The sequence below is a fragment of the Macrobrachium nipponense genome, chromosome 18, assembly GCF_015104395.2.
Source record: "Macrobrachium nipponense isolate FS-2020 chromosome 18, ASM1510439v2, whole genome shotgun sequence".
NCBI classification, from domain to species: domain Eukaryota; kingdom Metazoa; phylum Arthropoda; class Malacostraca; order Decapoda; family Palaemonidae; genus Macrobrachium; species Macrobrachium nipponense.
Window position 1 is genome coordinate 71,899,193 of NC_087211.1, and position 24,884 is coordinate 71,924,076.

The 24,884-nt window shown below is 36.7% G+C and overlaps 2 protein-coding genes across 2 annotated transcripts in view; both read left to right on the forward strand.

Annotated features, from left to right (window-relative positions):
- Positions 1-14,577: 14,577 nt before the first annotated feature.
- LOC135197143 (mucin-2-like) lies at positions 14,578-18,023 on the forward strand. Its single transcript, XM_064224113.1, has one exon. It carries the CDS (start codon positions 15,718-15,720, stop codon positions 17,869-17,871), a length of 2,154 nt encoding a protein of 717 aa, XP_064080183.1. The 5' UTR covers positions 14,578-15,717; the 3' UTR covers positions 17,872-18,023.
- Positions 17,986-24,884, forward strand: part of LOC135197142 (nostrin-like) — a 265,962-nt gene continuing 259,063 nt past the window's right edge. Inside the window, 2 exon segments of the mRNA XM_064224112.1 lie at positions 17,986-18,506; positions 20,839-20,883. Coding sequence (XP_064080182.1) covers positions 18,123-18,506; positions 20,839-20,883 — 429 coding nt within the window. The 5' untranslated portion in view covers positions 17,986-18,122.

Genomic DNA, 24,884 nt, shown 5'->3' on the forward strand with positions numbered 1-24,884 from the left:
ATTGAGATTCAATATGCTCATGAAGGTCCTTTTTGTAATTTTTAACAAGTTTTTAACAATTATTTGTCGAGATTTCTTTCGTTACTATTATCATTACAATTTTAGAGCATTTTACCAAAATTTACATTGGAATCACTTGTGTTAAGTAACAAGAATAAGTATGTCAAGACCTTATACACTTCACTACATCAACCCTGTTACTAAGGTTTCTTTGCTGTTTGTCTTTTACTTTTCCATTAAATTTGTTTTGCTATTTGAACCTAGAAAAGAAATATCTTATAACATCTGAGTACGAGTTACATTGTACTAATACTGTGAAAAATGAAAGTAATATAATAAGGAGTCGAGATGGCAAGTCCGGTCCTAGGGACGTTACACATCGTCCCGAAGATCGGTCTTTTACATAATACACGCACACAAACACACACATATATATATGTTTATATGATATATTATATATATATATATATATATATATATATATATATATATATATATATATATATATATATATATTATAATTAGCAGAATTACGGAACATTGTATCAGAGCTGTAACTGACAAATCCTGACCATCTTGGCATTAGCGATAGTGTTTGATATATTTTATGATATATGTTATATTATGTGTACTTGTATGTGCATGTATTTCTCTGTATGTATGCATAATTTTGTATATATATATATATATATATATAATATATATAATATATATATGATTAGATGGTTTTGCTTGGTTGTGGCCTTCCAACGTTGACTGACTGACAGGTACCTTATTCGCTGCTTTGGTGAGTACGATGAATCTTTCAGGAAACTGGACCAAGCCGTCCGCCCAGCTTACACCCATGTAAAGATAAAAGTAATTAAGAATGAAAAGATGCTGTGAAAAAGCGCCCCCCCTCTCTCTCTCCTCTCTCTCTCTCTCTCTCTCTCTCTCTCTCTCTCTCTCTCTCTCTGCGAAAACGTGACTGTACTCAATATCACATACAATCAGTTGCTCTTACATTATTTATATTATATAAATCGAGGTCATAGTGTTAGTCATTAACATTTGAGCAGGATTGTAAATAAGAACTCCATCATGAGGCTCTAATGACGTACGTGAATTTTAACTCTGAAAATTACTTATGTATATAACATTATTGACTACGTGATAAAATGCGAGAAATCTTGGCAGCATTATCTCCTGCTATCAGTCACGTTTCCGGTTAGAACTACGTTACCTCTTGACATATTAAACCTCGTAGGGAATCACGAAGATCAGCTTCTCAGCATCCACGTAACATGACGATTTGTCACTGGATTCTGTAATGAGATGCAGGGGAAATAGACGTTTTTTTTTTTTCTTCTAACCTTATGTTTGTTGAGGTCAGATCTCTCCTAATGGTTGTGGGTACTTCATGCCAATATATCAGGTTACAAACGTACCTTTGGCCAGCGTTAATAGAGATAGGACTTATCGGAAATGACAGTCGTGGGCAACAGTGATTATTTCATGGAAAAAAAAAGACTGGACTAGAGAATTATGGCCCCCTTTCTAGCCCAGGCCTGAAGGAAAGGGGATAAAGAAGAGTGAATCACATTCCTAAGTAACTGATAAACCTTTTGAAGAGAAGATCTGACTGTCTCAGCAGCAACTGCACGTTCATCATCACTCACATTTGTAATTGGACAGGCACTTATTGTATGGGGCGTTTGAAGAGTGCTATGCAAGGTCCACAGATTACTCTCTTCGCGTTGGTGATATCATAGCATTTGTCATGCTCGGCATAACTCAAAAGATCTTCTGCGTGCAAATGGCCTTGAACCGCCGTCCGGAACACCACGTCATGAAAGACCACTTGCAACTTTTCTTGTTTTAATGTCGCCGGAAGTTGGGGATTTCTCTTAGAAAGTGGGAACTATGAACTGTTGGCAAATATAGATTTTTTTTCTGTACTGTTTGATACTTTTTTACTAGTAGATTTTTATATCTAAACGTATTCCTTTTCAAATTTTTGCTGTTATTCTGGTAAGGCGCTTCCATCTCTCTCTCTCTCTCTCTCTCTCTCTCTCTCTCTCTCTCTCTCTCTCTCTCTCTCTCTCTCTTCTCCTTCCTTCCTCCTTCCTCCTCCTCCTCCTCCTCCTCCTCCTCCTCGCAGACCATGTCTTCCGTCCAGATTCTTCACGAGCACTATAATTCCTTAAATAGTTGGACGGTCGGGGAAACTACCGAAGAACAAAAGGAAGGTTACGGAGAATACAGTTAATTACATACCACTTTTTAGTTTGTCTTGTTGTAAACGGTTTGCGAGAATACAGTCACTCGTTGTGAAAGTTCGGTCTTTGATCTTGAGTTGTTTTTGGTTTGCTTTTTTTTTCTCGTTGTGCAGAGAAAAGGAACCAATTATTAGTTTGTTTTCGTGGCTTTGAAGAAGTTTTAAAATGGAGTAGTCGCCTTTTCTTCATTCTGAGGATGTGAATTCATTGTGATAAAAATCTGTCATTAAAAAAAAATTCTAGTATTATAGCTGTTTATTTTTGTACGGTAGGTCATTTTAGTCTTTGTAACTACTGCCTTTCCCAAATCAGGTTTTATGTAAATTTCACAAGAAGTATAATGTTTTTTAATTTACACAAGCATTTTCTTTTTTCACTTATTTCAAAATATTTGCTTAGTTTTATGTAGATGTTGTTCCTTGTATTTTATGCGTTTGCAAAACAAAATGATAAACAGATTGGTATACATCCGAAGGTCAAACATTTCTCGGTTTCTCAAGCGAAAGTGCCTCTAAGTTGAACTTTTATCTACCCTTAATTCAGATAATGATACCAGACTTTATTTTCATTGACAGCAAAGTCATTAACAATAGAGTCTTCAGTAAAGCACATTATATTCTGTTACAATTATTATTATTGGTTGGAGGTCTACAATCATATGGCGTATGGGAGTTGAGGGGCTCTAATAATAAATATTAATAGCTTTCAAACCTTGTGGTATATTATTGTGGAACTGAAACCATAATCATCATTTTCGACACGGAAAACTGTGCCCATTATTATTATTAGTATTATTATTATTACTGTTGTTGCTGCTGTTGTTGTTATTGGTCTTGTTGTTGTCGCTGTTACTATTTCGATTATAAATGCATAGCTCACTTCCATAGAATATTGTATTATTAAACAAAGAAGAAATAACAGAGTCAATAAAAAGACTCATAACCAGTAACGATCGACAGTGCACTACTATTTTCCTTCAATGAAAATGGATAGAACGAATGAACTCATTGATACATCCCCCCCCGCTAAAGATTAAGAGGCAGCTCTTGGAAAACTCGGTAGGTAGTAAAACATCAAAGGGGAAGATTTATAGAGACAGAGATTTTTTGGGAGGATGTCCACGCCTCCCTACTAATCTTCCTTTTGAAAGGCCACGTCTTAGAACATCAAGAAGCCCGGGCAACGAATTGATGGCGTGATTGGAGGCTACTTAGGCAATATGAATGTGTGCCAATAAATGGGATTGTTAAGATAGGAAGATATCGGTATTTTTAACAATGATTGTGGATTGATCATATGTTTTTTCTTTTTGTTTTGCCCGCGCCATTTTTGTCCACATATTACCATCTCTCTCTCTCTCTCTCTCTCTCTCTCTCTCTCTCTCTCTCTCTCTATATATATATATATATATATATATATATATATATATATATATAGATTTGCATGAATGTTAAAATAATCGTAATTGCTGTGTAGGGAACCTTTCTGAATGACTGGATGTCAGAAATATACATTTGATCTAGTATGCCTTGTTAAATTACATTGAAAATATCAGGGTGTATGTACAGATTATATATATATATATTTATATATATATTATTATTATATATATATATATATATACACTTTTATATTATTTATTATATATATATATGTATATATATATCCACTATATATTTATCTATATATATATATATATATATATAATATATATATGATGGTATATGTATATATATAATATATATCCTTATATTTATTAGTCTTTTATTAATATCCAGCTGCGTACTTGAAATAACAGTAGTATTTATTTGTTCATATTCTTCTCTTTTTCAACTGAAACCACCATAATTCTTTCCCGCTCGTACGTAATTCACCGTCTTCATGTTTCATGGTCGCGTAGCCATTGTCTAATAGATATTTTTAAGCGTGACCGTAACACATTTTTGTATATTTTTTTTTTCTTCAAATAAAGGTAAGCCTAAAGAAAGAGTGTCTCCGGCGGTGCCCCTCGAGAGAGGCCTATGGCGAGCCCGCTTGGCGGTGCCACGCCCCTCGTCTAGTGGGAGTCATCCACTTTTGGCACTGTTGGATCACGTTCAAAGTTAGAAGCCGTCTCGCTCGGTTTCTAAGATTAAGGGTGATATGAGGCAGGTTTTGGTAGGGTTGTTATTTGGTTATTATTATTATTATTATTATTATTATTATTATTATTATTATTATTATTATTATTATTATTATTATTATGATTTCGTTGAAAAGAATGGCAGTTTGTTTACAAATTTATTCTTCTCATGCGACCTCTATTGTAAAACCCAGTGATGACATTCCTTTTACTGTAGCTCCGTCTTATTCTCTTTCTTCCTTCTTACTTTACATCGTCTAACCATTGATTCATGGTGCGACTGCGAGGTTTTCTTCCTGTTACACCATTCAAACCTTTGTCCTGTCATTTTCAGTTTCAGTGCTGAATGGCTTCGAAGGTCCCAGCGCTTGGCCTTTGGCCTAAATTTTATATTCTATTATTCTGTTCTATCCTAATAATTGTTTCGTAAGTTTTGGAGAATCTATTAGGCCATTTTTGGCATAATAGACTATGTTTGTGTACAGAAGTTCCAGACTTCATCTCCGTTTCCTTGTTTTTGTATGTATCTTGTATTATATTGAACGCTCATTTTCCCTTCTCCCTTTTTTTCATTTCCTTACATACGAACATTCAATTTAACGGGAGTTCTCGGCGTTTTGTTTGTTCCTTCGAAGTGTCTGGTTATTGTTAAAAATTATGTTAAGAGGGATATTGGAAATATCTCTCTTATTGTTAAAATTTGCATATATGCATGTATGTATATGAATTAATTTATATACATACACATATATATGGTATTATATGTATATATATATATATATATATATATATATATATATATATATGTATGTAGTAATCGTGGTATGTGAAAAGTAGATTCAGAGAACACACTATTATTTAAGAAGATAAGCACACTGTCCCAACACTGCTCTGTACCAGAGCGAAGTAGACCACCCATAAAACAGCGACCAATTCAATTTATTGCCTTAGTATCTTTGTAGTATGACTGCTGTTACATTTGCGAACAGTAATGTGTACTAAGCTTTACGTGTGTTTTTGTAAGCACGACTGAGGCCCATTGCATGGTCAGATTTAAAGGGATTTCCAAAGTAAGATGATTATTGAAATATGAATCTAATCCCTCGCCATTTCGTCGTCTCTTGGCGCGTGCGAGAGCAGGAGCTAATTTGCAATCCAATTTAGTGGAAAGATAACGAGCTTAGTCACTGGGAAGAAGCCTCGTGACTAGAGGATATGGAATATCCAGGGGCCGAGGTAGGGGTGGCGGTGGGAAACCTGGCGTTGCTGTAGAGGTACACCTATGGTGAGGATTAGCATTGTGAATTGAAGTGGTGCATTATTCGGAAAGTGCTCGTCTTTCCTTTGCTGAGATTATGGAAGACATATCAGATCTGGATGCGTAGTAGTTAATTAGTGTTTGTGTATTAGATAGAAAAGTGGAACTTGAATATCATGTACACGTGTAGGCGTAATATGAGACACGCATATCCATGCATCAACTCGTACCGTACTTTTTTTTTTTTTTTTTTTTTTTTAGCTCTTGCGCGCAAGATATAAGTACGGTGAAACAGCCGCCAGTTTCACTTGATCGTGTAATGATAATATCATAATATATTTTATTTCCATGTTTCTATTTATTTTGTGGAACCTCTTACGCAACGTGATGTCCGTTGCGGATTGTTCCGTAAGAATTAATGCAGATTTTCAGCTGTAATATAATAAATAATAACAATAATAATAATAATAATAATAATAATAATAATAATAATAATAATAATAATAATAATAAAAGAGTGGGATTATTTCTTCTCTACAATTATGTATCTACCTTCTCTTCCACATTTTGAACTGACTTCAGAATTTGGCTAACATTTACGTTAACAGGTTATCGATGAGTATCCCCCCAAAAATAACAAAGTTCATAACCTTGAAAATGAAGCACTTTCAGTTTTGTGGTATTAATATGAAATACAATTTAAAGACTTTGGTGTTTATGTCAAGACAAATTTCATGATATGCAGATTTTTCATATTCTACTGAACCAAAAGTCTCTCTCTCTCTCTCTCTCTCTCTCTCTCTCTCTCTCTCTCTCTCTCTCTCTCTCTCTCTCTCTCTTCAGTATTATGAATTATTGTACCGTGCCAGACTTCGATTATATAATAGATAATTGTAGTGTGTCCGACCTTCTTCAGTTCCTCTTTGCAGATTTTATTTCCTGTTTTTGTACGGCTTCGTCCTTAAGAGCGTAGGTCCGTAATCCATGAAATTGGCTTACGCGCGTACACGCGTTGTATACGTATGTTACGCAGAGGGCGTTTATATCCACCTTTGAAGACTACCCCGAGGGGGGTTGACTAAAGTAGCCTAATGGTTTTAGCTTTTTCCCCTCGTCACCCCTCACTTTACGAAGCCCTTCATGCGTTTTTAAAATCTACTTTCATTTATACGGTCTTTCATTGTTCCCTTCTTTCAGTGTTTGATTTTTATTAAATCTGTGTGCGCGTCTGTTTTCGATTCGTTTTCCTTGATTATTATTTAATGGGCGTTTTTTATATTTCATTTGTATATATATATATATATATATTATATATATATATATATATATTATATATATACACATTATATATATATTTATATATATATAATACATATACATTATATATATATATATATATATATATATATATATGTTTTGTGTGTGTTTGTGAGTGTATATGTATGTATGCATGCATGCATTGGGACCCATGTTGGACTCCTGGGCAAGGTTGAGCACATGGGCACGTAACGTTGCAAAGGCATTGTGCCCCTGTTGACCCAAACAGCGATTAAGAAACCTATACTCTGGTTTTTTTTCCATCTGTCCATCCGCTTGTGGGGTATGCGCATGGTAATACTGCGTCCCGGGTTTTAAATAATATCCTATTTCGAATATTAACGGTGCAATTCGCATACAATAAATTATTAGAACACTTTTCAGTTGCAAAATGTACACCCAGATATCCTTTTATTCACCTAAAACTTACACATCGCGTAACTATTTAAAACCTAGGACGCAGTGTTACCATGCGCGACCACCACAGGCGGATGGACAGATGGAAAAAAAAAAGAAGAGTATAGTACATAGGTAACTTTGATGGTTGCAGCAGAGTAAGAAATGGTTTGAGGATAGTAACTTCATTACAGTAGATGTGTCTCACGCCATCAAAAGGAAAAAAAAACACATGTCTGTGTGTATATATATAAGTATGTATAAATATATTCTCGCAAAATCTACGTTCTTCCTTTCTAAATGAAACAAAAATGCATGGTAGAATTGAATTCTTAAAACGCTCTTTCAGTAAAGTGGTCCTTACGTGATTCCTTCTAGGATTAAGACTAACGCTAAATAGTACATAGTAAAACGGTGTGCATTACGCTGGGGTACTCTAATTTTTTGGGGGTTAATGGTTTATATTTATGTATGTGTATATATTATATATATATATGTATGTATATACTGGATGTACGCGTGTGTGTGCTGTGTTTGACCACTTGAATTTTCAAACAACGATTAACGAAGGAAAGAATTTTCAAACTACGATTAACGAAGGAAAATCAAGTTGAGTGAGGTCTAGGTTTCCCTAGTATTGCTGTTTTATCTAGTACTTGAAGTTTGATGATTTTTAATCATGCATGAAAGATGTTCATTTATCAACCATCAAGTCCACGTTGTATAGACTAATAGAAATGCTTTGTGAAAACTGACAAATTTCTGTTCAAAAAGATTCTGTGGACCCGATAGAAATGTGAAATGTTAATTGATAGAGAAGAATGCGTTTGCATTCAAGAAAATACCTTAGTCGAGTATAAGCGAGGTTAACAAAACCTAGACGAATGAAAAGGGTAGAAAAGTTAATTTAAACAATGTGATGGAAATGACTAACTGTACGATCACAGTAAAGCATTACTGCCGTGAAACAATTATCTTTGTATTTTTATAATTCACTTATATTTTTATCTATATATGTATTCATTTTTTACTTTATTTTTTTCTTTTCTAATAACTGCTCTCTTCTTTTTCGTATTTCATATCTTCTGTTACTTTTTTGAAACAAAACTCCGTTTTCTTTGGAAGTTGGAATTTCAGAGTCAGTGTCTCTCTGTGAACCTGTTCCATTCTGAATAATGATAATAATGATAAAAGTAATTATTGGGAATATTAGAGAAACCATTTTTTTTATAGGAAACACGAATGGAAATAATAGAAAACTAATCGATGGAGGAATTAATATTTTTCCAGAAAAGCAAATACTCAAGATAAATATTACTGAAAACAGACATAAAACTTTACTAAAGCATAGTCGAAAAAACAGAAAGCTCGTGACATATTAAGAAAAATGTTGGCTATGAAGGGAAAATACTCTTGTGGATTAAAAACAAAAAGGTTTAGAAAACAGATGAGTGGAAAAACTAATAAGATCATATTGCTTATTCTACTGAGAAACCCATAATACCGGAATAAAGACCGAGACGCAGAATAAGAGCCAGAAGAAATTGAGAGTGAAGGAAGGGAAGAAACAGTAAGTGCAAGAACGCCATTGGTGGGGGGGTGGGGGTGGTCGTTGGCAAAATCTCTCCTTCGGTAGATGTCTCAGCTGACGAAGTATGCAAGCGCTTGCAACCGGCTCCATTGAATGCTTGGCTGCCATATGGCTCCTTGGAGCATATGACTTTCCTTTCGGGCGTTTGGATGACTTCTGTTTTCCTATAAGAAGAAAAGGAAGTGAATTGTGTTCAAACGAAGTTTTTATTCTGTGATAATTCCTCTAATTTCTCTCGGCGGTATAACTGGTGGGCTGGATGACGTCTTGATTTATGTTCCGAAGTTTTATGTTCAGTTTTAGTAGTTGTCTCTTTTTTTTCTACTTCCTTCATTCCTTAAGTCGCCGTGCCTTGATATGTACGTTTATGAACACCATCTTGTAAGTGCGATGAACCCATTTGTTCATTCTGGCATACAAGCTTTGGGTGGTTTTCACAAAAAAAAATTACACACACTCACATATATATATACCTATATATATATATTATAATATATATATATATATATATATATATATATATAAACATATATACTATATATATATATATATATATATATATATGTGTGTGTGTGTGTGTGGGTTGTGTGGTATATATATATAATAGTATATTTATATATATATATAATATATATATATAATTATATATATATAAAAGTCATATCACATTACCTCTTGCAGTGGTGGAGTTGGTAAATAGCTTCACTGACGTCCTGGATTTGTATGGTGTCCTGGGTTGTCCGGCCGGGCGCCGACATTTCTATTATTGCCCTAATAAAATTCCCCTTCGGTTAAGCATATATGAAATATATTAATTCCGAGGTAGAGTGAATTAGATGTTAAAGGCATATTTGTAGCTCGATGTATATATATATATATATATATATATAATATATATTATATATAGGATGTGTGTGTGTGTGTGTGGTGTGTATGTGTGTATGTGTGTGGTGTGTGTGTTTATTTAACGAGAAACGTTCATTGTGCCCTTTTTTTTCTTTTTTTTTTGCCATTTCCTCACCTCCAAAATTGATTTGGCTTTGTTCATTCGAACTACCTTAACACAACGTAAAACGTCTATTTTATGCAACATACTGTCCATTTTCTAATTATCGTCTTCTTTCATAAGTGACATATATCGTGCTCTCCGCATACTATTGCCAATGTCGTCATCGATGTTTCAACTTTCCCTTTTGATTGAAAAGCACGAAACGAACGGAAGCGGTTACGTTCTGAACGCAGCCGCCCTCTGCTTTTGTTTATTCCTTCCCAGTCGCTCAGAAGCAAACCTGAGTGAAGTAAACAAGGAAGAAGTCGTGCGTTCATTCGTGTCCGCACATATCCGCTCATTCTTTGCCTGATTTGATGTTCCTGCGTTGGTCGTCGTTATGTGCGCTCATGCGCTGATGCACTTGGAAAGGTGTGCGCACGAAACCATTAGGAAAGTCTCTCTCTCTCTCTCTCTCTCTCTCTCTGAGTCAGTCAGTCAGCCAGCCGCATATACAGACAATTGATATGCCTCTCTCTCTCTCTCTCTCTCTCTCTCTCTCTCTCTCTCTCTCTCTCTCTCTCTCTCATATCAATCAACGATTATATTCTCTCTCCCTTTCTCTCTCAAAAGTACACATCAGTCAACGATTATATTTCTCTCTCTCTCTCTCTCTCTCTCTCTCTCTCTGAGTCAGTCAGCCAGCCGCATATACAGACAATTGATATGCCTCTCTCTCTCTCTCTCTCTCTCTCTCTCTCTCTCTCTCTCTCTCTCTCTCGCTGAGTCAGTCAGTCAGCCAGCCGCATATACAGACAATTGATATGCTTCTCTCTCTCTCTCTCTCTCTCATCGATTATATTCTCTCTCCCTTTCTCTCTCAGAAGTACATATCAGTCAGCGATTATATTCTCTCTCTCTCTCTCTCTCTCTCTCTCTCTCAATCAACGATTATATTCTCTCTCTCTCTCTCTCTCTCTCTCTCTCTCTCTCTCTCTCTCTCTCAACTATTATATTCTCTCTCTCTCCCGTCCTCCCACACAGGCGCGTACGGACAAACATGTTGTTCAGTATTTCTGATATGGTGTAAAAATGCCTGACTTATGATTTGTACATTTCAAGGTTTAGTCTTTCTGTTGACGGTATGAACTTCATGAAATATGTTCAAGATGGACTATTGTCTCGAATACAACATGGCTAAACACGTCGTTCGCTGTTTGGTATTTACCAGGTGTGGTTGCCAGAATGTCGCCTTTGGTTGCTTTTGCTACGTATGCTACGTAACTGTAGCATTCTTTACAAATACTATTTACGGTAGCCTTTTTGTAGGTGCTACTCTACTGATGCGTTTTAAAACTATTCGGGTTCACCGTTTCCTTGTAGAGAGATTTGTAGATAAATCCTACGTTCCGCTTAATTTAAATGATAGTTTTCATCTGTCTTATAAAGTAAATTAACATTAATTTTTGCCCTTATAAGTGTTAATTCATCAGTGCATTTACTTCATCCACTAATTTGCTCCAGTCATGGCCATCAAAAGTTACTTGACTGCGCGTCACCAACTACTTTTTCGGCCCGGAGTACACATGTACTGTAATGAAGGTGTTTCGTCATTTGAATGTAATCAATAATGTTACCTTACGATACAAATGAATAAAGGCTATTTTGATATTGAATAAGTTGAAGATTCGAATATCGTTTCCCCTAAGAGTAAAAGGTGTCCTGTTTTCCCTATAAAAAGGGTTTCTGATTTTTCCGTAACAATAATGTGGTTTATTTTGTTCCTTAAATAAGAAGGGAGTGATTTATCTCAAGAAAATAGTGTAGCAAGATTACGTTAATATTATGCCTCATGAATTTGAGTAAAACAGGAAAAATGAATATTCGGCTGTTTCCCAACATTATCATTGAGTTTCACTGAGTCTCCGTCGGGGAGGAGGTGAGGTATGCCGTCAGTGCCTCTCACGTGGAGCACTGTAGGCATTATTGAAGTTCTTTGCTGCGTTCCTGCGGTCGCCTAGCTGCGACTTGTTTTATTCCTTTTTCTTTACCTCTATTCATATTTGTTCCACCTTACTTTCCACCTTTTCCCGGCAATTGTTTCATAGTGCAACTGCGAGGCTTTCCTCCTGTTACACCTTTACAACCTTTTTACTCTCAGTTTACCTTTCAGCGCTGAATGACCTCATATGTCCCAGCGCCTTTCCTTTGGCAAAAAAATTGGTATTCCATTCCCATTCGTAAGTATAGATAGCGCCACGATTAAAGAACTCGAGTGGCATGTTTGATACCATCTTATAATAAGTAATCAATGAGGTATTTCCTCTTCGTCAGGAGACTCGTCTGGTCTTGACGAACCTCTCAGACAACAGGTTGATGAACGATGAAGCTTTATAGGAATTCCATTGTATTGTTGTTTACAAAAGAGCCAGGTGCTGCCCGCTGATCAGAACTGTGCAGGTGAGCGGCAGGTAGGTATTGTGTTTGTGGATGGAGAGACAACGGTCTTGGGGAATTTGTACTGTTGCTTTAGTTTTGGTTTTATATGAAAGAAAACTATGGCTTTGTCTGTCCGTCCGCACTTTTTCTGTCCGCCCTCAGATCTTAAAAACTGCTGCGGCTAGAGGGCTGCAAATAGGTATGTTGACCATCCAGCCTCCAATCATCAAACATACAAAACTGCAGCTCTCTAACCTCAGTAAGTTTTATTTTATTTGAAGTTTAATTTTTCCATGATCGTGCGTCTGGCAACGACTGGGCCGTGGCCGTAGCTGAAACTCTCATGGGCCACGTTCATACACCATCATATCGAGATCACCGAAAAATTAGATTTTCGGTGGCCATGACTATACGCTGTACAGAAAACTCTGCTGCGCCGAAGAAACTTCAGCGTAATTGTTTAGTTGTTTCTTTTATGAGTACATTTTCACGCCTCAGCTAGGTAATCACCCGCCTCGGGACATCTGCGGACATTTAATTGTTTTTCTCTGTTAATATCTCTCCGCCGACGAGGTCATCCCGCACCTACGGAATGGTGGTAGCGTTGGACAGATATAAAGATCTCTCTCTCTCTCTCTGGCTCTCTCTTCGCTACTCTCTCTCTCTCTCTCTCTCTCTCTCTCTCTCTCTCTATTATATTTGATATTTTCATATAATGTACTTTTACTTGCAATTACACGATTGTTAAATCTCTCTCTCTCTCTCTCTCTCTCTCATTATACATACACATATATACTACATATTTACGTATATGTGTGTGATTTTTATTTAATGTACGTGTACTTGGATTTACACGATTATTAACTTTTTCGCTCTCTTATATATTATATACATACACACACACATATATATATATATATATATACATATATATATATATATATATATATATATATATATATATATGTAATATATATATATATGTATAATAATTATATATTATCTATATATATATATATATATGTATATGTCTCTTTACTGTAATACAACAGTATAATATGAAGATAAAAGGCCCATAAAACACTATTTTTAACGTTAAAATACTGTTTTATGGACCTATTATCTTCATATATATATATTTTGTGTGTGTGTGTGTATGTATATACTATATATACATGTGTGTGATTTTTATTTAATGTATTTGTACTTGCATTTGCATGTATGTTAACAAATGAAAGAGATCATGGATCAAAGGTTAGAGTAACCGCAGCCAGGGGGCTTTCGTTTCTTTTCATATTTCCGGTTTATCGTTCGGGGTCGTCTGTTACTTGTATTCGACCTGTCTGTGTGTGTGTGTGTGTGTGTCAGTCTTGTCTGGCCGTCTAGATGTCGACTAGTCTGGCAAGATCATAGAATTTTTATTATTAACTTTGTCATAACTTTGAATCGTATGAGACGTACTTTATATTTAGCATGCGCATTCCGTTCTATGGACTCTTGTCCCGAAGGCTTGAGAAAGTCAGACTTTCTGAAAATTTTTTTGGTAATATTTATTGTTAAACAATAATAATAAGAATTGGTTGTGATCATTAGGTGAACGAATAGATAATTGTGATGCTTTAATCCGTGCGTTCTGTTTGCATTTCATTATTTTGTTATCCTTCTTTTCCTCTTTTTTTTTTTTTTTTTTTTTTTTTTTTTTTTTTTGGTGTGTGTGTGTGTGTAGGAAGTAAGACAAAAAGAAACAGGTGGAAAGTATAAAAGAAATCCGGGTAATTAAGTCGGATTGCTTATTCTCAAGCGCTATGTTGTAGGAGCGGCGTATAACACTAACCCTGAATATGTTCGAGTGAACATTTGTATTCGTTGTGTAAGCAGATTACTGTTACGTTATGTCATTTACACTCGCTCTCTATCTATCTGTCAGTTTCTCTGTCTGTCTGTCTGTCTGTCACAAGCATACCAAGTTGATCATGCCATCTCGAGTGTTAGCTCAAAATCACTGTTATTAATCTTGGATTTATAATTCGGTCTGAACTGACAACAATACCCGTGCCCTTCTGCCCACCTTGGCACCGTCTTCCTTATGCGCCTGGCAGCGTGGCTCTCTCTCTCTCTCTCTCTCTCTCTCTCTCTCTCTCTCTCTATACTTTTGGCACCTCCAGGTCTGGCACCGGGACGCCGTGAGACGAGGGGTAGTAGACGAGGGCAAACGGGCGCTTAAGTTAAGAAGACTTTTAGTTACCGGGTTCTGCTGGTGCGCGATAGGCCGTGCGTGCGAGCGAGCGAGAGTCGATCTGTCTGTCGGTCGGTCGGACTTCGCCAGTTCCTGCTCCCCGCCCCTGTTCCCGGTGCCTGCTGCAGGATATCGAATGGGAGGAAGACACTCGGGAGGAGCGGAAGAGGGATGCTTGCTTGAGCTCACGACAATGTTTTCACTATGAGTTTGAGTTTCGAATTTTCTGCAGATGGCAGAATCACTACGGTTGCACGGCCTCGACGTCGATGAGGGACCAGAGTTTCAGCATTTTGACAATGTTGAAAAAGAATGTTTAGCTTCCGGTTGCATTTTTGAAAAAGCTCGGACATCAACAGTAGGGTCTCTCGAAGGCCGCTAAATTCGATCGGCTTAAGAAAAGAAAAGAAAAGAAAAACGGTGGCTAATAAGGAGTCATGTTTTGCAGTGACAGCCCTGTTCAAGTCTCGTGTTTCCCCTCGTGTCTGAGTTACCTGCCATAGGAATATCGAGGGAAGGGAGGAGGTGGGTCTCTCTCTTTCTCTCTCTCTCTCTCTCTTCCTCTTGCTCTTTTGAATCCCCGTCACTGAAGGGTTTCATCTTCTGCTAATTCAATTTACTTTCGGCTTTGGGGAATGCGAGGAGGATTATGTCGTTGCCGTCCAAGAGGGGCTGAGAAGTAGAGTAATATGATCTGGGAGTCATGAACTCTTAGTTTTCCCAGTCACTTCTTCTGCTGCTGCTGCTGCCGTTCATATAGCCGCTGAGGCCTCTTGAAGAGGATACGAAGATTTGAGGACAACAGCTCAAAGTGAAACGTGAAAGTGAACGAGATCATAATTTATCGGACAATTGGAACTAAGATAAGTACTGTATATTACGTCAAAGGAAAACGACTTTGCATCGGTGATTATTGGATGTTTTATTGTGTCGTATCGTTGTGTAGACGTGGGAGATTTTATGAAAATGAACGACTGACTCTTGGAGAGTAAATTAACCTATTGGAAATTACGGGACTGACAAAAACTGCTGTAAAGTTGTGGGGTGTGTATCTATTTTTATGAGCTTTGTTTACACTCAAGATTTATGTTAGTGTCGTGGACCAAAATAATATGGATAAGATTCGAAACTTTAAGCACAGACTTAGCATGTCTGTTGACAAACTGTCGACTTCTCGTCGATCTAAATCTCAGCAGAGGAAGAGCATGCCATTGGGCAATGCCCCCTTCTCGGAGAGCGATATCCCTGGCACTCTAAGATTGGATAAAACCCCATCTTCCCGCCCAACCAGTGCCACTGAATTCAGCTTGGCACCAGGTTCACGGCCTAGTAGCTATTGCGAAGCAGATACTTTAGACAGTGCATGCCTAGACTGGGTGGATGGTGCAGTGGGCGAAGCGGCTGCTTGTGCAGCAGCTCCAGCTCCAGGGACTGCTGATCTTGACACCACGCACGACACCATAACTAAAGAGATAATCGAGATGGAGGGCGGGGACGCACACACGGAGCCCAGGGAAGCGATGCTGGCTCCCAGTCTTGGTGATAAACAACTTAAGAGCACGCCAACAAATGTTGGGAGTACGAGTTTGATGGATGAAGTCATGAAAGAGGTGGAGAAAATAACAGATATAACTGACAATGTTCGAAGTAAGCGCTTGAAAAAGGTCGATGGGAATGTGGTGAATGTAAGTGACAAGTTACCTTTGCTGGACACATCTGATGAAAGTGAGAGGCACCCTCATGATTCGTCTTTGCTTAATACCAGTGATGAGACCCTTGTTTTATCAGCAGATGAAACTCCTACAGAGACTACTAAAGTTGTGCTCCGAAAGGCCGTTGAGAGTTCCTCTACAACCCTCAGTATAGCCTCGACCTGCAGAGCCGAGAGTCTTACTTCAGGTTATTTCTCAGACTCTGATATTATGCTCTCAGAAAAAGGTGACAATTCAAAATCAACATTTACTTCTTTACTGTCGGAGACTGTTGAAAAAAGGAGATCCGCATTTATCCCTGTAACTCCTGAGCATAAGGAAACACATCGGTTTTCATTTCCAGCTGTTCCTATGGAAGGAAGAAATGAAACTGTTCAGGCAGACGGAGCACATCCAGAAGTAGTAACTACAGCTTCTTCTACATCGTCCTCTTTTATGTCCTCATCAGTTGGGCAACAAATAAGGGAGGTTAGTGGAAAAGCACCAACAGAAGTCGCGTCGACTAAGATGACGACTAGTATTATTGCAAGTGAAAATACGATGGTTGGGCCACAGGTTCCTAACCAAGAGGAAACCAAAACAGCGACAGTATCAAAAAGGGAAAGTATTTACAGTAGAATTATTAAGAAAAAGGATCCATCAAAAGAACCAATATATGCAAAAGTTAAACCGAAGCTGAGTATTGAAACGAGCTTTCAGCCCATCGAGCCCAGTTCAGCCAAAGCAAATTCCAGCACTTCTGGAGTAGTTAAGCCCGAACCAAAATATACCACAGTCAACCCAAGAGACCCTCATGCTCCATTTGTCCCTCAAAGTCCCACAAGTCCAACTTCTCCTCATCTTTTACAAGGTTTTCCATTTGCTTCAGCTCCTACCAGCCCAACCAGCCCTGATCCTCCAAACCAAGTTATTCCAGTTTCAAAGTATGGCACACTTGGTCCCTTTTCCAATCTCAGATCCAATGCAGATTATTCCCAAACCAAAGATACAAAATGCAATACATTGCCTAAGGAACCAATTTACAGTAAGGTTCGCAAACTTGCCAGGCTGTCCAGCAAAGACTCAAAAGAACCAACTTACAGTAAAATAAAACCCAAGGAACCCATATATGCAAAACCGCTTCCCCTCACCCCTCGGGAAGAAGCTATGCAGAAACGTGAGAGCTTTATTACTGGCTGTGCCCCTGCATCTGCAACCATTGGTGCTGCTTCGACCGATTGCTATGGCAAAGTAACAGTGCGTGCCTCAGAAATCTCACAAACTCAACCAAGTAGGCCAGCAGTGATCACTATTAACAATCCAGGCTATGCAGCCCCTACTGGAATTGATGGGGCTTCACCTCTTTCTCCTTCATCACCTATATCACCAGTTTCACCTACTACAATAGTCTGGCCATCAGCTTCCTCCAAACCCACAATGCCTACATTGAGCTCTGCCACATCAAAGTCAGTTACCCAGGCAACTGAGATACACGAAACTGACAAACTTGGAGAATTACCACAGCTTGTAGAATCACCAGAACCTCGTCCTTTAGTGCATCAGAAACTTCACTAGTCGAGAGCTCAGATACTGAGTCAACAGGCCGTGCAAAATTGAGTCAGCTTGTAGAAGAATTAGCACAAGAACTAGAAGCAGTTAGTCGTCGAATTGGGTCTAATACTGCAACCAGTGATGAATCAAAAAAGGAAGTTTTGGCCAAACTCTTGTCCACCTACGACATCCCCAAAAATCTCCGACGAGTGGAGGAGGCTGATGAAACTGACGTGCTGGAAGCAGAGAAGGCTCTTGTCCCCACCTCTATCAGCATGGACGAACTACGTTACGTGGACGACAATGAGGATAATGCCGAGACTATATATGCTGACATACCCGACTACTCTCAAGATGAGTTTGTCATTGCACTTGACGACGAAAACGACCCCAAGTACGCTTCCTTGACCCGAGAGCTTCGTCACCATAAGAAGTTAGAAGGAAGCGATTCACCTGGGAGAGTAAGCCGGAGGACTGCAAATGTTTATGCTAATGCCATAAACGTTGTGTCTGCCCTCAAAGTCCTTATCAACTCCAAGTCAACGAGGGCAGCTGCTGTGCTCAGCAAGATGAGCACGCTGGCGCGCCCTTATACCCACAAGGTTCAGGGCACCATTAGCGACACCACGTGGATTCAAAGAGTTATTTATCACAAAACGGTATGTGCGTTGCTGTGTCTTGGAGTTATTTCTTTAGGTTGCCACCTAACAGATACTTTCTCATAGACCGCTGTTGCTTGTGTAAGGGTACTTATAGTCTATAGAAGTTCTAAGAACTTAGTGATAGAATCAGCCGTCTCAAGGTGTTGGTTTAAGATGATGTAGCTTATCAAGTAATGGATCATTGCTTCGGTAATGTTCAATCATCTTTCTCATAAACTTTTCAGTGTTTGAGTTAATTGTTGAACAGATTTAGATATGCACGCGTACTTTATTTTATTTAATGAAATTTTATTTGTATTTAAAAATCCTTAGTAACGAGTAAATGTATTTGACTTTTTACGGATAAAACTGCCAATAAATTTATTCCAATCTTGGTTTTATTAATTTAATTTTGAGGGAGTATTTACACAAATATTTTACCTTCACTCCTTGTTAATGTTTAATCTTGTTATTTGGCTTGATTGTCTATTGTCTGGGTTTTTGTGGGAGATTGAATAAGAAAACATGAATTGAGTTAACATGATGTTGGTACTTTAAAGTGGGTTTATCACATTAAACCTAAATTATGTTGATTTTGCTAGTCATGATTTGTAAAGATGAAATAATATATATCTTCGTGTGTGTGTATATATATATATATATATATATATATATATATATATATATGTATATATATATATATATATATATATATATGTGTGTGTGTGTGTGTGTGTGTGTGTGTGCGCGCGTGTGTGTGGGTGTGTGAGTGTTTTTGTTTTCACGGTCTTTTTCATATATATCTTTCAAAAATGATTGTCTGCAAATCATGGAGAAAGAGTTGCGTTAATTTCTGCCGGTGCAAGAGAACAGTCGGATGATACATGAGGAGAGAGAGAGAGAGAGAGAGAGAGAGAGAGAGAGAGAGGGAGAGAGAAGGAGACGAGAGAGAGAGAGAGAGAGAGAGAGGGTGGTTTCTGTTAGATTTTCTTAGATTTCGTCGTTTGTTTCTCATGTTATGTATTTTTCATTCTCTTCTCACTCCTCCTCAGTTTTGTCCCATAAGCGTATTCTATTTTGTGGATACATGCTATGCAATTTAATGATTCTCAGACATCTTCCCTGTGATGTTTGCACATATTAAACAATACTCAAGCAGTTCTGCTGCATAAGGTTGGCCTTGAGCTGGCGTGATATCCTGATTAGAAAGCAGCTGATTGTACCAGTATATACATACAGTTGGTGGTTGATTGAATAAATCTTTGTTACCAGAGTATATCCGGAGCGACTGCTTAATGGAATGCACTGTTAAGTGATATTCTACCCCTCGTTATCTGTTGTGGATTTTGAGATGACGCTAAAGATTAACTGGTTGTATATCATATGTACGGTGGAGTTGATGGATACTGGGAACAAAGTCAGTTTTGAAGTGTTTTATTACACAAATGCCTTTTTAAGTGTGTGTGTGTGTGTATGTGTGTGTACATATATAATCTTTATATTTAGTATATATATACACAAAAATATATATAAATATACTGTATATATAATTAGCCATTATAAATAATTTATTTGTAGTTTATTATGATTGTAAACACAGAAAATATATATGATTATATATATGTATATGTAATTCTGCGTGAATATATGCTAACAAGTGTTAGAAGAAAAAATTCAATTATGTACATGTTGAAGAACACGAAGGTTTTTTGTTATGCGTGAAAGTGAAAGTAGTATCAATTTGGACAGGATTTACTCAAGGTTTTTCTAGGCAAACATGAATTAACATAATTTTGAATGAGTCGTTGATAATTTCAACAATACCTAGTGTAACTGGATTATTATTATTATTATTATTATTATTATTATTATTATTATTATTATTATTATTATGATGTTTGAACAGTAAGTAGCATAACTTGGTGCGTTGTTATTATTATTATGTTTGAACAGTAAGTAGCATAACTTGTTGTGTGTTATTTTTAGTATTATTATTATTGTTACTGTTAACGTGTATGTCCATTGTATTATGCTTATCTGACCACAAATGGTGACTGGAACTGGTTGTGAATTTGCCGTAGACTTATATAATTAAGGCACTACGGAAATAAAAGTCACGTAATTCAACACATGATAAAAAAAAGAGTTTTCGTTCATGTATTGTGATTTATGTAAGGAATATGAATTAGGTAATCACTGAGCTTCAAGGTGCGGTTTTACTTTTCTAACTGTTTCTGAAAAAAAGATGTTGGAATTTTCTTACTTTTCCTTTGAATATCTAGTAAATGGAGTTTATAAGTAACACTGCCTTTACTTCTTTGCATGCTTGCTTGTGGACTATCAATAACAGACCCTCAAGAGCATCAAGGGACTGACTAAGAGGAAGAGATGCAAGGTAAGGGTGTCTTCAAGAGGTGGTTGATTATTGTGTTTGGTTGCAACCAAGTTTACGTCAACGAGGTTATACATTTTGATTTCTTTGGTTTTCTTAAATTTTTTAATGGAAATGAAGTACAGTAGCATTATTTATTCAGTTTGAATTTTAATGGTTGTTACTGTATGCCACTCGCTTATACTAGCACAGGCTAGATGCACGTACACAAACACCATGTATTTGTGTGAATATATATAATATATATATACTATATATATATATATATATATATATACATATATATAATACAGTTTTGTGTGCGTTTTGTGATTTTATATATATATATATATATATATATAATATATATATATATATATATATATATATATGTATTAAATATATATGTGTGTGTGTGTGTGTGTGTACACACAATTATGAAATGTCTTAAAACTGTATAGTATTAGTTTTCTTGTGCAAAAAGGTCTAGGAAACAGCCAGCTATCAGTTCACCTATATTATTATTATTATTATATAAAGATTAAGAAAGGCCTGCAGTAAAGTATAACCTGCGAAAGAGCTGGAAGCCTCGAAGAGGTAAATGAGCGAAACCCGAGGGTAGAAAACTGTAGGAAACGAGTCTCGTCTGGTCTTTACCAAACCCCGTTAATTTCGTGGCGCATTTCACGTGTCGCTGCAAAATGTGGCACCAATTGTCTGCGCAGACGGACGCTTTAAGTGTCACCGGTCTTTTGTAGAAAATAAAACCGGATTTTAACTTTTATTTTAACTCTTTATAAAAGTGGGGGTTTTAACCTAAGAGAGAGAGAGAGAGGTATTATAAGAGCAATTTGCCTTTTATTTTATTTTTATTTCATTTACGAAAGATGTTAAGAGGGAGATGGTTTTTTTAATGAAGTGTTATCATTTGTCTTCTTTCGCAAAGGATAGCGGTGTTTCTTATATCCTAATTGAGAGAGAGAGAGAGAGAGAGACCTGTTAAATTGGATGGTTTTATCATAGATTCCTTTAGTTTATTCTTTATGTTGGCTCTTGTGTTCTCTTTTTCCCGGAGAGAGAGAGAGAGAGAGCGTTAATACAGGGGACTGTTGTTTTTCTTTCGTTTTATTCCGTGTTTATTCTCAAGAATATTTGTGAAGTATATTGTGAAGAAGGATATATTACTTCATTTTAATTACCCGAGATATATTTTGATTTATAATCCGTTCTCTATTCTCGTATTGCAGCTTGAAGATTTTATTTTCCGTTTCTCCTCTCCTCCTTTCGGAGGCTTTCTTACTTACTACCTTTACTACCTTTGCTGTTCTCAGTCGACGGTGCAGGGGCTGACCTCGGCGACTGCCAAACTTCTCTCGAGGACTCAATTCAGAGATCCAAGTAACACTTGAGAGCCATTTAGCATTCTGTGGGTGTTTTGATTATCAACTGCTGCTGTTACGTCTCAAGGTTTATTGCTGTTTTCAGTTCCCCCGTCTCTCTCTCTCTCTCTCTCTCTCTCTCTCTCTCTCTCTCATCCCTCTATATATATATATATATATATATATATATATATATATATATATATATATATTATATATATAGTATGTTTGTCTCCTCTCTCTTCTCTCTCTTCTCTCTCTCCTCTTCAATCTCTCTCTTCTCTTCTCTCTCTATATTATATTATATTTATATTATAATAATATATATATAGATATTTATATATATATATAATATAGTGTGTTGTGTATTCTCTCTCTCTCTCTCTCTCTCTCTCTCTCTCTCTCTCTCTCTCTCTCTCTCTCTCTCTCTCTATTAAACTTTTATGGCTCCTTGGTCAGGCGCCCAACCTTTCGTGAGAAGCTATTCAGTGCCTAGCTATTACACCTGTTAAGAATGGTGATCTCCTAAATTGGATTATTGTAACAGGTTAATTTTCCCCTTTTTTTAAACCTTTAAATGGAAATAAAAAGAGAATCAGATAAGGATCTCGGTTGATTTGTGTTGTGTGTGTGTGTGTGTGTGTGTGGGTGTGTATGTGTAACTGTTCCGTATTCATGTGTGTAATAAAACTATAGCTTAAAGAAATTTACTTATTTTCACTTCTCGATATTCTGTAATGATACAAAATTTGAATCTTGTGTTACATTTCATTCCTGTTCCTGCATTTCTTCGTCTTTCTTACATGTTGTATTTATTCCGCTGTTTCTTATATATTGCATAATCAGTCTTGTTTCTCCTATTACGTTTTATTCTTATTTTGTACTTTTACCATTTTCATTCTTGTTTCTCGTATACTATTACACTTCAGTCAGTCTTCCTCCTCACTGGTACTTCAGCTCTGTTTCTCCTGTTTGACATTTTCAGTAATCCTTTTCATACGTTGACATTTAATTTATGTTTCTTATCTGATGTATATTTTCCCCCCTGTGTCAACAAGGAGTGCCTTTGTCACTTGCTTGACAATGCAGACGCCTAGGCAGTCAAGCAGATCTATGCGGGACATATTTAGCATACCTGGCAACGGAGGACACCTTTGCTCACACCCTTTGCTCTCTCTCTCTCTCTCTCTCTCTCTCTCTCTCTCTCTCTCTCTCTCTCTCTCTCTCTCTCCCCGAATCCTTGAAGCATGCACCAGATATGACCAGACTTCTATTGTTGTCTTCGCCTCGGGAGAGGCGGCCATTTGCACCGATAATCGACCTCGAGCCAGCGAATTTTACCCATATCTGTATCTTCGCGTCAAAAGTATATTCAATAAGGGTTAAGAAGTAGTTTAATTAAGACGTAATCCCTTTAAAACATAACTCCCCCAATTTTGCGTCTTCTATGGTATACACTGCTTGCCATAGATTTTCCTCTGATCTTGAGAAATTCGACCCTTTCTAGCTTTTGATATTTCTTTACAATTAAATTTTCTTCTTTTATAACTTAATCCTTTGGACACCTGAAGGCTCTAGCCTTCTCACTCTGCTGGACAATTGGCTCTGTTCTGTCACAAACAAAGGCCAAGTTACTCCAAATTAATTGACAAGAGTTTTACTGTTTCTGCTGAAATTTCCTCCGAGAACTGGTCTTGGCAGATAGATATTGTTTTCATAATTAAAATATTGCTATTCTGCACATTATATATACATATATGTGTGTATATATAATATATATATATATATATATAGATATATATATATATATATATATATATATATATATAATATGCGCCCAGAATATAATTTCTAATAGTTGTGACAATATACAATGTACTCGTGCACAATGATAGGTTACAGATAAACAAATACAGACATACGGACACAGATATATATATATATTATATATATATATATATATATATATATATATATATATATATATAAATCTGTGTGTCCGTAAGTCTGTATTGTTTATCTGTAACCTATCATTGTGCACGAGTACATTGTATATTGTCACAACTATTAGAAATTATATTCTGGGCGCATATTATATATTTATATTATAATATATATATATATATATATCTATATATATATATATATATAATTGTGTGTGTGAGTGTGTGTATGTATGTATATATATATATACGAGGCAGCTACATTTTCATTTTGAATGTCATTGTGTCTGCGTTTTCTCTCTTATTTGTGACAACTGCTAGAAATTACTCTCTACGAGCGCACATACTTCCTTACTGATTGTTTGTTTGTTTACTTCTTTATGATACCAACTGCTGCAAGTTTCGAGAAAATTGCATCTTACTTTCACGTCTCCTGAATTTGTTCCGCGTTGTGGCGGCCGTAAACAATTTTGAGCTTAATCTGCCTCTTAGCGATGTTGTTGGGACGTCTTCAAATGTTCTTATAGCAATTTTCAGGATTCTTAATAAGGGTAAATGTCTTTTCCCTCTCTCTCTCTCTCTCTCTCTCTCTCTCTCTCTCTCTGAAGATAGTTAATATAGGTGAATGACGTTATCTCTCTCTCTCTCTCTCTCTCTCCTCTCTCTCTCTCTCTCTCTGAAGATAGTTAATATAAGTAAATGA